Below are 12,562 nucleotides of genomic sequence, written 5' to 3'. Positions count from 1 at the left end.
GAGAAGACCAATACATACTGTAACTCATTAACCCATTATCTAGCTACCGCTTCAAGACGTTCGGACCTCTTGGTGGAAATTCTTGAAGGTGTGTAGACAAGACAGCCTACAGGGAGGAGGTAGGCACTCTGACGGTGTGGTGCCAGGTAAACAACCTCTCCCGTAACATCAGCAAAACAATGGAGCTGATTGTGGACTCTAGGAAGAACCAGGCTGGACACGCCCCCCATCCTCATCAACGGGGCTGCCGTGGAGATGGTCAAATAACTTCTACGGCGTACATATCTTGGAAAAGCTGAAATGGTCAAACCACACGGGTACCGTGGTGAAGAAGGCACGACAACCACTCTTCAACCTCAGGATGCTGAAGACATCTGGCCTGTCCCCGATGGACCCTCACAGTCTGCTACCATTATGATGTATATAGTTCTATTCATCACTGCTACCATTATGATGTATATAGTTCTATTCATCACTGATACCATTATGATGTACATAGTTCTATTCATCACTGCCACCATTATGATGTATATAGTTCTATTCATCACTGATACCATTATGATGTATATAGTTCTATTCGTCACTGATATCATTATGATGTATATAGTTCTATTCATCACATACCATTATGATGTATATAGTTCTATTCATCACTGATACCCTTATGATGTATATAGTTCTATTCATCACTGATACCCTTATGATGTATTTAGTTCTATTCATCACTGATACCATTATGATGTATATAGTTCTATTCATCACTGATACCCTTATGGTGTATATAGTTCTATTCATCACTGATACCATTATGATGTATATAGTTCTATTCATCACTGCTACCATTATGATGTATATAGTTATATTCATCACTGATACCATTATGATGCATATAGTTCTATTCATCACTGATACCATTATGATGCATATAGTTCTATTTTTGTTGTGTTTTTCATTACCATTTTCATTGTTTTATTTCACTTAGTCCTGCATGTTGGAGCTCAGAGCCTAAGAAAGAATCACATAATTCCTAATTCCATTCAGCTCATCTGGAGGGATCAGCCAATGAACAATACTCCTGAGCGAACATTCCATACCAGCAGGTGGCGGTATATCACCAACTTTGGCTTTATATCTGTTCAGACAACACAAAACTCAAAGTAGAAGAAGAAGAAATTGACTACTTTAAAATGGAGAAAGCCCTCAATGGTGCTGCCCGTGCTGTCACAGAAGCCATTGGATGGCACAGATGCAAAATAAACCTCTTTCTACCTCTATGAATTATCACAAGCTATTAGGCTATGTAGCTATTTCACCACCTCTCAGTAGTTTCACTTCACAATGAAACGGAAAGCTTTTCACAAAATGCGTCTTTTCCTTATGTACCACCAGTCTCTCCATTGTAAAAAATAAAACAGGATGAATACATGAGGTTATCAATGTCTCATTTAATCAGTAATGTGTCAATCATAAGTCTTACATTGCTTCTGAAGGTATTCACTTTTATATACATTAGCTTGCACCAGGTAATGAAACATCAATGAGTAATTCAGGAAAAAACTTGTTCGTATTCCAGAGGCTGAAAGACTTATCTCAACTTAATTGAAACGAATAACGTTTTTAAATTCATTTGAAATTAAATAACTTTTATTAACATATTCAGCTTTTACCGTCAATTAAAATTTCAAAATCCTGCTACAACGCTGACCTAGGGATTGAACCCAGCCCTAGTTCTTAGTCCGTTATGCTCTGTTTGCTTTGACAGAAGTCCTCTGTTCTACCCTATTGCTTCTGGGTCCACACCTTCAACAACCAGCCTTGTATTTACTTCCATTAGTCCTTCCATCAAGCTGTCAACACAGAGAGGAGGTGTCCCAAATGGCACCCTATTCCCTACATAGTGCACTACTTTTGGCCAGGGCCCTGGACAAAAGTAGTGCACTATGTGTAGAGAATAGGATGCCGCAGGGGATAATGTTACAAAACGATACCGTCCTTGTTGGTCTACTCCCAAACATGACAAAATGGCAGTAACAACACAGGCGTTTTAAACACAACCAGGACTGTCTTGTAGTTTGTTGATGTTGTCAAGGGGGACCTTTGCCAAGAGGGGGGGGGGGGGGGGGGACACCAATGGAAGAAAGCCAGCCCTGTGCTGCTGTTCTCCAAAAACACATTAGCAGAAATTTCACTTTACAGCACACAGTCAGCTACATATCTCTCAATAGGAGATGATTTTGTCTAATCAGATACTTTAGGAATTAAATAATAAAATGAAGGATAATGGGTGCATCCCTAATGGCAGCCTATATAGTGTACTACTTTTGACCAGAACCCTATGGACCCTATTCCCTACTGGCCCTGGTCAAAATTAGTGCACTAAATAGGGAATAGAGTGCCCTTTGGGACGCATAAATGACAATTGCTTTTTACATTATAAAAGCTACATATTATGTAACACCTAATGTAACTAAGGGGATATTATGTGTAAGAAACCTACATTTACTGCACAAAGCACACAACCACATCAACACAATTTGTAAATATATTTACACAAATAATCTTTAGGGGCGTCATTAAAAAAACATGTGCTTATACACACCAATACAAAGTAAGTACAAATATGAAAACAAAGGATAATTTTTTTGGGGGGGGGGGATTAAGGTTCCCTCAAAGTATTCTCTTTCTGAGTTCACAGTTAATCTATTATAAGTGTATTTAGTATCTTTAAACAGCTTTCTTACAAACAAATCCGATAGACACGTTTTTTTTTTCTCAACCGAAATGCATCTTATGATACTTTTACAATTAATCCTCTCTTTGTGAGTTTCACAGTGTATTACAATCATCTCTTACTTTATGCTGATATGCATCTTTTAACAACTAAAAGGCTTCTCTCAAACCGTACCCCATGAGAACACGTCAGTTTCTCCAGTCTGTATTAAAACACTAAGTCTCTTTCCCTCCCTTTAGTCTCAACACTCAGAGGTAAGCCACAGCGCTGCGTTCCGAGGGGTACCTGGAGGGGTAGTGGTTGGAGCCGGGGTAGCTGTAACTGGACAGCTGCCTCTGTAGAGGCTGGGGCTGGAGCTGGGGCTGGTACTGTGGCAGGTACTGTGTTTGAGGCGCGTAAGACATGTATTGGCTAGGGCTGTTCCTGGAGTACATGTACTTGTCTTGCCTTTTATCCTCTTTGACGTTACAGCAGCAGAACATGCAGCCGCCGGCGAAGAGGAAGGCAGAGGAGACCCATCCGATGTAGAGAGCTTCGCCCAGCTCCCTGCGCTGGGCGTCGATCAGCAGGGGGTTGTAGAAGTCACGGATGATAGCGTGACCCGTCCAGGAGACTGGGATGATGATGCAAACGCAGGCCCCGAGGATCATGCTGCCAGCGATGATGAGCACCGTGCGTTTTGCCCGGTCGTTGTCCCGGATGCAGGCCGTGCACTGTAAGCCCAGGATAGAGATGAGCAGCCCTACCCCTGCCAGGGCCAAGGCACAGCACATCAGACCCCTGGCCGCCTGCAGGTCTGGGGGCAGAGCCAGGAGGGAGTCGTACACTTTACACTGCATCCTGATGTTGGCCTGTCTAAAGCAATTCATCCACAGACCCTCGTAGCGCGTCTCGAACACGATGATGTTCTCGCCGATGAAAGCCGTCACGCGCCACATGGGCATCCCCGTGCTGGCAGCTGTCCCGATCAGACCAATGAGAGACAGTAACAAGCCAATGATCTCCAGAGCTGAGTTGGCCATGGTCCTCACTCTGTCCTGCCTAACTCACCTAGACCTAATAGTCAACAGGCCGAGGAGAGTCGCACTAGTGTCTAACTAACCAACCGAGTCAACAGGCTGAAGGGAGCGGCAGTAAGATCTGACTATAGTGAGGAGCTGCTTCCCTCCTTCCTCTCCGGAGAAGTTTTGCATCCCGTTGGAAGATGAGAGGAGCTGATAGGTGTACAGGTGATAGGTGTGCCCCTGTATAGCCTCCTCCCTCCCTCTCTTCCCCTGGTCAGGACAGATTAATGGGAGGGTACTGGGTCTGTTGCTAGGAGACAGAATCCTTGGGGACAGGAAGTGTTGTTCTATTGTAACAGTAGATCTGGGAGCTGTAGGAGGAGGGGAAGGAGGAGAGTGAGTGAGTGAGTGAGTGAGTGAGTGAGTGAGTGAGTGAGTGAGTGAGTGAGTGAGTGAGTGAGTGAGTGAGTGAGTGAGTGAGTGAGTGAGTGAGTGAGTGAGTGAGTGAGTGAGTGAGTGAGTGAGTGAGTGAGTGTGAGTGTGTGTGTGTGTGTGTGTGTGTGTGTGTGTGTGTGTGTGTGTGTGTGTGTGTGTGTGTGTGTGTGACACAATAAAATAACGAGGCTAGATACAAGGAGTAGCGGTACTTAGTCAATGCGCTGGGGTATGAGGTAGTTGAGGTAATATGTACATGTAGGTACAGTAGGGGTAAAAGTAACAAAGCAATCAGCATATATAATAAACAGAGTAGCAGCAGCGTAGGTGATGAGTGTGAAAGTGTGTCTGTGTGTGAGTGTGTGGCGTCAATATGCCTGTGTGTTTTGTGTCTTTGAGTGTGTGTATGTGTGAGTGTGTGGGTAGAGTCTAGTGAGTGTGTGGGTAGAGTCCAGTCAGTGTGGGTAGAGTCCAGTCAGTGTGTAGGTAGAGTCCAGTCAGTGTGTGGGTAGAGTCCAGTCAGTGTGTGGGTAGAGTCCAGTCAGTGTGGGTAGAGTCCAGTCAGTGTGGGTAGAGTCCAGTCAGTGTGTAGGTAGAGTCCAGTCAGTGTGTAGGTAGAGTCCAGTCAGTGTGTGGGTAGAGTCCAGTCAGTGTGTGGGTAGAGTCTAGTCAGTGTGTAGGTAGAGTCCAGTCAGTGTGGGTAGAGTCCAGTCAGTGTGTAGGTAGAGTCTAGTCAGTGTGTGGGTAGAGTCTAGTCAGTGTGTGGGTAGAGTCCAGTCAGTATGTGGGTAGAGTCCAGTCAGTGTGTGGGTAGAGTCCAGTCAGTGTGTGGGTAGAGTCCAGTCAGTGTGTGGGTAGAGTCCAGTCAGTGTGTTTTGGTAGAGTCCAGTCAGTGTGTGGGTAGAGTCCAGTCAGTGTGTGTGTAGAGTCCAGTCAGTGTGTGTAGAGTCCAGTCAGTGTGTGGGTAGAGTCCAGTCAGTGTGTGGGTAGAGTCCAGTCAGTGTGTGGGTAGAGTCCAGTCAGTGTGTGGGTAGAGTCCAGTCAGTGTGTGGGTAGAGTCTAGTCAGTGTGTGGGTAGAGTCCAGTCAGTGTGGGTAGAGTCCAGTCAGTGTGTGGGTAGAGTCCAGTCAGTGTGGGTAGAGTCCAGTCAGTGTGTGGGTAGAGTCCAGTCAGTGTGTAGGTAGAGTCCAGTCAGTGTGTGGGTAGAGTCCAGTCAGTGTGTAGGTAGAGTCCAGTCAGTGTGTGGGTAGAGTCCAGTCAGTGTGTGGGTAGAGTCCAGTCAGTGTGTGGGTAGAGTCCAGTCAGTGTGTGGGTAGAGTCCAGTCAGTGTGTAGGTAGAGTCCAGTCAGTGTGTGGGTAGAGTCCAGTCAGCGTGTGGGTAGAGTCCAGTCAGTGTGGGTAGAGTCCAGTCAGTGTGGGTAGAGTCCAGTCAGTGTGTAGGTAGAGTCCAGTCAGTGTGTGGGTAGAGTCCAGTCAGTGTGTAGGTAGAGTCCAGTCAGTGTGTGGGTAGAGTCCAGTCAGTGTGGGTAGAGTCCAGTCAGTGTGTAGGTAGAGTCCAGTCAGTGTGTGGGTAGAGTCCAGTCAGTGTGGGTAGAGTCCAGTCAGTGTGTGGGTAGAGTCCAGTCAGTGTGTGGGTAGAGTCCAGTCAGTGTGTGGGTAGAGTCCAGTCAGTGTGTGGGTAGAGTCCAGTCAGTGTGTGGGTAGAGTCCAGTCAGTGTGGGTAGAGTCCAGTCAGTGTGTAGGTAGAGTCCAGTCAGTGTGTGGGTAGAGTCCAGTCAGTGTGTGGGTAGAGTCCAGTCAGTGTGGGTAGAGTCCAGTCAGTGTGTGGGTAGAGTCCAGTCAGTGTGTGGGTAGAGTCCAGTCAGTGTGTAGGTAGAGTCCAGTCAGTGTGTGGGTAGAGTCCAGTCAGTGTGTGGGTAGAGTCTAGTCAGTGTGTAGGTAGAGTCCAGTCAGTGTGGGTAGAGTCCAGTCAGTGTGTAGGTAGAGTCTAGTCAGTGTGTGGGTAGAGTCTAGTCAGTGTGTGGGTAGAGTCCAGTCAGTATGTGGGTAGAGTCCAGTCAGTGTGTGGGTAGAGTCCAGTCAGTGTGTGGGTAGAGTCCAGTCAGTGTGTGGGTAGAGTCCAGTCAGTGTGTTTTGGTAGAGTCCAGTCAGTGTGTGGGTAGAGTCCAGTCAGTGTGTGTGTAGAGTCCAGTCAGTGTGTGTAGAGTCCAGTCAGTGTGTGGGTAGAGTCCAGTCAGTGTGTGGGTAGAGTCCAGTCAGTGTGTGGGTAGAGTCCAGTCAGTGTGTGGGTAGAGTCTAGTCAGTGTGTGGGTAGAGTCCAGTCAGTGTGGGTAGAGTCCAGTCAGTGTGTGGGTAGAGTCCAGTCAGTGTGGGTAGAGTCCAGTCAGTGTGTGGGTAGAGTCCAGTCAGTGTGTAGGTAGAGTCCAGTCAGTGTGTGGGTAGAGTCCAGTCAGTGTGTAGGTAGAGTCCAGTCAGTGTGTGGGTAGAGTCCAGTCAGTGTGTGGGTAGAGTCCAGTCAGTGTGTGGGTAGAGTCCAGTCAGTGTGTGGGTAGAGTCCAGTCAGTGTGTAGGTAGAGTCCAGTCAGTGTGTGGGTAGAGTCCAGTCAGCGTGTGGGTAGAGTCCAGTCAGTGTGGGTAGAGTCCAGTCAGTGTGGGTAGAGTCCAGTCAGTGTGTAGGTAGAGTCCAGTCAGTGTGTGGGTAGAGTCCAGTCAGTGTGTAGGTAGAGTCCAGTCAGTGTGTGGGTAGAGTCCAGTCAGTGTGGGTAGAGTCCAGTCAGTGTGTAGGTAGAGTCCAGTCAGTGTGTGGGTAGAGTCCAGTCAGTGTGGGTAGAGTCCAGTCAGTGTGTGGGTAGAGTCCAGTCAGTGTGTGGGTAGAGTCCAGTCAGTGTGGGTAGAGTCCAGTCAGTGTGGGTAGAGTCCAGTCAGTGTGTGGGTAGAGTCCAGTCAGTGTGGGTAGAGTCCAGTCAGTGTGTGGGTAGAGTCCAGTCAGTGTGTGGGTAGAGTCCAGTCAGTGTGTGGGTAGAGTCCAGTCAGTGTGTGGGTAGAGTCCAGTCAGTGTGGGTAGAGTCCAGTCAGTGTGTAGGTAGAGTCCAGTCAGTGTGTGGGTAGAGTCCAGTCAGTGTGTGGTTAGAGTCCAGTCAGTGTGTGGGTAGAGTCCAGTCAGTGTGTGGGTAGAGTCCAGTCAGTGTGTGGGTAGAGTCCAGTCAGTGTGTGGGTAGAGTCCAGTCAGTGTGTGGGTAGAGTCCAGTCAGTGTGTAGGTAGAGTCCAGTCAGTGTGTGGGTAGAGTCCAGTCAGTGTGTTGGTAGAGTCCAGTCAGTGTGTAGGTAGAGTCCAGTCAGTGTGTGGGTAGAGTCTAGTCAGTGTGTGGGTAGAGTCCAGTCAGTGTGTGGGTAGAGTCCAGTCATTGTGTGGGTAGAGTCTAGTCAGTGTGGGTAGAGTCCAGTCAGTGTGTGGGTAGAGTCCAGTCAGTGTGTAGGTAGAGTCCAGTCAGTGTGTGGGTAGAGTCCAGTCAGTGTGTTGGTAGAGTCCAGTCAGTGTGTAGGTAGAGTCCAGTCAGTGTGTGGGTAGAGTCTAGTCAGTGTGTGGGTAGAGTCCAGTCAGTGTGTGGGTAGAGTCCAGTCAGTGTGTGGGTAGAGTCTAGTCAGTGTAGGTAGAGTCCAGTCAGTGTGTGGGTAGAGTCCAGTCAGTGTATAGGTAGAGTCCAGTCAGTGTGTGGGTAGAGTCCAGTCAGTGTGTGGGTAGAGTCCAGTCAGTTTGTGGGTAGAGTCCAGTCAGTGTGTGGGTAGAGTCTAGTCAGTGTGGGTAGAGTCCAGTCAGTGTGTGGGTAGAGTCCAGTCAGTGTGTGGGTAGAGTCCAGTCAGTGTGTGGGTAGAGTCCAGTCAGTGTGTGGGTAGAGTCCAGTCAGTGTGTGGGTAGAGTCCAGTCAGTGTGTGGGTAGAGTCTAGTCAGTGTGTGGGTAGAGTCCAGTCAGTGTGTGGGTAGAGTCTAGTCAGTGTGTGGGTAGAGTCCAGTCAGTGTGTGGGTAGAGTCTAGTCAGTGTGTGGGTAGAGTCCAGTCAGTGTGTGGGTAGAGTCTAGTCAGTGTGTGGGTAGAGTCCAGTCAGTATGTGGGTAGAGTCCAGTCAGTGTGTGGGTAGAGTCCAGTCAGCGTGTGGGTAGAGTCCAGTCAGTGTGTAGGTAGAGTCCAGTCAGCGTGTGGGTAGAGTCCAGTCAGTGTGTGGGTAGAGTCCAGTCAGCGTGTGGGTAGAGTCCAGTCAGTGTGTGGGTAGAGTCCAGTCAGCGTGTGGGTAGAGTCCAGTCAGTGTGTGGGTAGAGTCCAGTCAGCGTGTGGGTAGAGTCCAGTCAGTGTGTTGGTAGAGTCCAGTCAGTGTGTGGGTAGAGTCTAGTCAGTGTGTGGGTAGAGTCTAGTCAGTGTGTGGGTAGAGTCTAGTCAGTGTGTGGGTAGAGTCCAGTCAGTGTGTGGGTAGAGTCCAGTCAGTGTGTGGGTAGAGTCTAGTCAGTGTAGGTAGAGTCCAGTCAGTGTGTGGGTAGAGTCCAGTCAGTGTGTAGGTAGAGTCCAGTCAGTGTGTGGGTAGAGTCCAGTCAGTGTGTTGGTAGAGTCCAGTCAGTGTGTGGGTAGAGTCCAGTCAGTGTGTGGGTAGAGTCTAGTCAGTGTGGGTAGAGTCCAGTCAGTGTGTGGGTAGAGTCCAGTCAGTGTGTGGGTAGAGTCCAGTCAGTGTGTGGGTAGAGTCCAGTCAGTGTGGGTAGAGTCCAGTCAGTGTGGGTAGAGTCCAGTCAGTGTGTGGGTAGAGTCCAGTCAGTGTGTGGGTAGAGTCCAGTCAGTGTGTTGGTAGAGTCCAGTCAGTGTGTGGGTAGAGTCCAGTCAGTGTGTGGGTAGAGTCCAGTCAGTGTGTGGGTAGAGTCCAGTCAGTGTGTGGGTAGAGTCCAGTCAGTGTGTAGGTAGAGTCCAGTCAGTGTGTGGGTAGAGTCCAGTCAGTGTGTGGGTAGAGTCCAGTCAGTGTGGGTAGAGTCCAGTCAGTGTGGGTAGAGTCCAGTCAGTGTGTGGGTAGAGTCCAGTCAGTGTGGGTAGAGTCCAGTCAGTGTGTGGGTAGAGTCCAGTCAGTGTGGGTAGAGTCCAGTCAGTGTGTGGGTAGAGTCCAGTCAGTGTGTGGGTAGAGTCCAGTCAGTGTGTGGGTAGAGTCCAGTCAGTGTGTGGGTAGAGTCCAGTCAGTGTGTGGGTAAAGGCATTGCAAGAGAGTCCGTGTAAAAAAAACTGTGTGTGTGTGTGTGTGTGTGTGTGTGTGTGTGTGTGTATGTGTGTGTGTGTGTGTGTGTGTGTGTGTGTGTGTGTGTGTGTGTGTGTGTGTGTGTGTGTGTGTGTGTGTGTGTGTGTGTGTGTGTGTGTGTGTGTGTGTGTGTGTGTGTGTGTGTGTGTGTGTGTGTGTGTGTGTGTGTGTGTCTCTCTCTAACACACACTGTTTATTCAAGGGCTCAGTTTACTCTCCTGACTGGATCCTGTTTTACAAGGGACTGATCTTAGTGACTGATAGAGCTTTAAGAGTCTCCCAGGAATCTGCTGGGTATATGACCCAAAACAAAACACTATAGTACCCCATACATTACGTTTCAATTCACTTCCTGAATTAAACATCTATTAGACTCCATCTTCCTCTGCTACTATTGCTGTACTACGGTTTTGGGTATGAATCCATCTGTCTGTCTCTGTGTCTGTCTGTATCCTGTTGGCTCAGGTGTTGTGAGCTCAGTGGTCATTCCTTTCTTTCTTCCCTGACATAGTACTCTCTGGTTAGATAGATTTGCATCATGGTTTGAATGTGTTTGGGTGAGTCATTCAGGACCAGTCTGGTTTAGCCTGTTGCGTTCAGGTACATTTCCAATGACAACAAAGATAGACTGGCGCATTCTAAACCTCGCATTCCACCAGAGAGGACAGGAACTGGTTGAGTGAGGAACAAGCCATTCTCTGACTACATAAAAGTAATGACTGGTTTTTGGTTAGGAGGATCGTAGATAACGTGTAATTAACCCGGAATGTTCATTTTAAAATCTTCAAATGGTTTAGATTTTTTTTTTTTAAGGAAAAAGTTATGTCGTTTTTTTATTGTGAACCAAATTGGCCTCAATTTAGGCCAGTGCTGTAAAAAACTGAAAACATAATTTAAACAAACCTTTTATTATGAAAATAGCAGGTAAACAAACAGGGGTTTGGTAAGTTGTTTGGTCAATATTAGTGGAAACTTGTGAAGTCCTTTTTGCTTAACCACATTATTCCACAGCTATTGGTCGGACAATATTTGCTCAATATTTGCACAATACACATAACTGACAAGTATATTTACACAATTAAACACATAACTCCCACCTACAGTTGAACACATAGACACACAACACATACAGGGAATATAGGTCTGCTTAATGATGTTCTCTCTCTCTCTGAACTAAATAATCAACGATTGGGCCATTTCCAGCAAGACACTTCTAGCCAGATCAGTGTCTATGTCTCTTCCTCCCCACTCTGACATTTCAACAACGCTTGGATCCAAAGAACTCAAATTAATTATATTCTATGTAACAATATGAGTTCTGTTTTATAAATTCTACTAAAATGAATTATATTCTATTTAAACAATATGAGTTCAGTTATATTTATTTGCACTTTTAATGCTTGGTTCCAAGCAGACAAGGTAAGTCTCAAGTCCATGTTGTTCTGGGATGGGTTTCTCTCACATGTACTGGTTAGGAGCGTAGACCACAGATCCGGGTGGAGCTGAGTAGTTGGGTTGGTAGGAATATGGCTGGTATGCGTATGCTGAACCCTGCTGGTAGTTTACTCCAGGCTGGTAGTTCACTCCAGGCTGGTAGATGTACCCAGGCCCGTTGACCATCCTCTCCATCTCATCGTCTCCTACCCGGGGTGCGTGGCGACACAGCAGTATGACCCCAGCCACAAACAGCAGAGCAGAAGTCACCCATCCGATGTAGAGCGCCTCTCCCAGCTCCCTGCGCTGGGCGTCGATCAGCAGGGGGTTGTAGAAGTCACGGATGATCACGTTGGCCGTCCAAGAGACTGGGATGATGGTGGTGACACAACCCACGAGGAACAGGCATCCCCCGGTCACCAGGATGATGTGTTTGGTACGAGGCCGGTGGTCCACCACCTTGGTACACTTCATCCCCACGGCAGAGAGGATCAGAGCGATGGCGGACACAGCTACGGAGGAGCACATGAGGCCTCTGGCCGCCTGCAGGTCCGCAGGGAGGAACAGCAGAGAGTCGTACACCTTGCACTGCATCCTGATGTTGGCTTGTCTATAGCAGTTCATCCACAGGCCCTCCCAGCGCGTCTCCATGACGATGATGTTCTCCTGGATAAATGCTGTCACCTTCCACATGGGCAAGCCGGTCACCGCGGAGACACCGATCAGGCCGACGAATCCGAAGACCAGCGCCACGACCTCGCAGCAGACGGCCTCGGAGCGGGCCTGCTTCTCTACTTTCTTCTTCTCCTCGTACACTGAGTCCATGTACGACTTGGCTGCTTTCTCATCGTAGGCCGGGTCAAAGTAGGACTGAGGCGGCTTCCCGTAGACACTGTAAGCGGTGGCACTGCCCATGTAGGACCGGTCCATGTTGGCTGCCTGTCGGTTAGAGAAGCTACCGAGGACTGGCGTGTCACAACTCTCCTGCCTCTATCTCACCGCTGAACTAAATGAGAGGACAGGAGCCAGATGTCTAGGTGATACACTCTACAGAGAGTATGCTAACGATGCTACTCTTCTGGTTCAGGTGCTTTATGACATCAGATAAGTGAAGGACAGAGAAACTGGCCCTACTTGATTTTGACGACACAAACAAGTTGATTTTGAAAGCTGTTGAAACCAGATTTCACAGAGACAATGACTCTCCGAAGGAGTATAGTACGTGGATTATTCTGTGAATGTACTAAAGTGACGAAGCAGATTGTTACTGTTATTAATGAAGTAGGAACACAACAGTACGACTCAAAAAAAACTAAACAAGCAATGATTACATCACTTATTCTTACTAGAAGGTGTAACTAAAAAGTTAACAATACAAACAATCTTCTCAAATGCCCAGGAACTCATCATCATCATCATCATCATCATAGTAATTGATCAAGATCATTTCTATTGTCTAATAATGTTTGCTATACTTTTAACCACACAACCACTATGTCTCAAGCAACAACACAATCTAGTGAATACATCAGATCAGAGTGAAAAGAAACAGTAAAAACAAGGAAGGAACAAGGAACTCAGGAGCAGTGTTCATCCTAATCACAGCGATGTGTTGTACCTTGGTACAAGGAAGGAACAAGGAACTCAGGAACAGTGTTCATCCTAATCACAGCGATGTGTTGTACCATGGTACA

At 47.6% G+C, this 12,562-nt stretch overlaps 2 protein-coding genes across 2 annotated transcripts; both read right to left on the bottom strand.

The window, feature by feature from the left end:
* Positions 1 to 1,425: 1,425 nt before the first annotated feature.
* cldn8.1 (claudin 8.1) lies at positions 1,426 to 3,950 on the bottom strand. Its single transcript, XM_071358104.1, has one exon. The coding sequence runs from the start codon at positions 3,751 to 3,753 to the stop codon at positions 2,980 to 2,982; it is 774 nt and encodes a 257-aa protein (XP_071214205.1). The 5' UTR covers positions 3,754 to 3,950; the 3' UTR covers positions 1,426 to 2,979.
* A 6,376-nt stretch (positions 3,951 to 10,326) lies between these two features.
* On the bottom strand, positions 10,327 to 11,932 carry cldn8.2 (claudin 8.2). Its single transcript, XM_071358103.1, has one exon. It carries the CDS (start codon positions 11,796 to 11,798, stop codon positions 10,893 to 10,895), a length of 906 nt encoding a protein of 301 aa, XP_071214204.1. The 5' UTR covers positions 11,799 to 11,932; the 3' UTR covers positions 10,327 to 10,892.
* Positions 11,933 to 12,562: the final 630 nt, after the last annotated feature.

This window comes from Salvelinus alpinus, chromosome 21, assembly GCF_045679555.1.
Source record: "Salvelinus alpinus chromosome 21, SLU_Salpinus.1, whole genome shotgun sequence".
NCBI classification, from domain to species: domain Eukaryota; kingdom Metazoa; phylum Chordata; class Actinopteri; order Salmoniformes; family Salmonidae; genus Salvelinus; species Salvelinus alpinus.
Note: the sequence above shows the minus strand (reverse complement) of the source record. Positions and strands in the feature narration are given on the sequence as shown.

Coding starts and splice junctions, on each gene's coding strand:
- cldn8.2 (XM_071358103.1), bottom strand. CDS start 11,798: ATGGACCGGTCCTACATGGGCAGTGCCACCGCTTACAGTGTCTACGGG.
- cldn8.1 (XM_071358104.1), bottom strand. CDS start 3,753: ATGGCCAACTCAGCTCTGGAGATCATTGGCTTGTTACTGTCTCTCATT.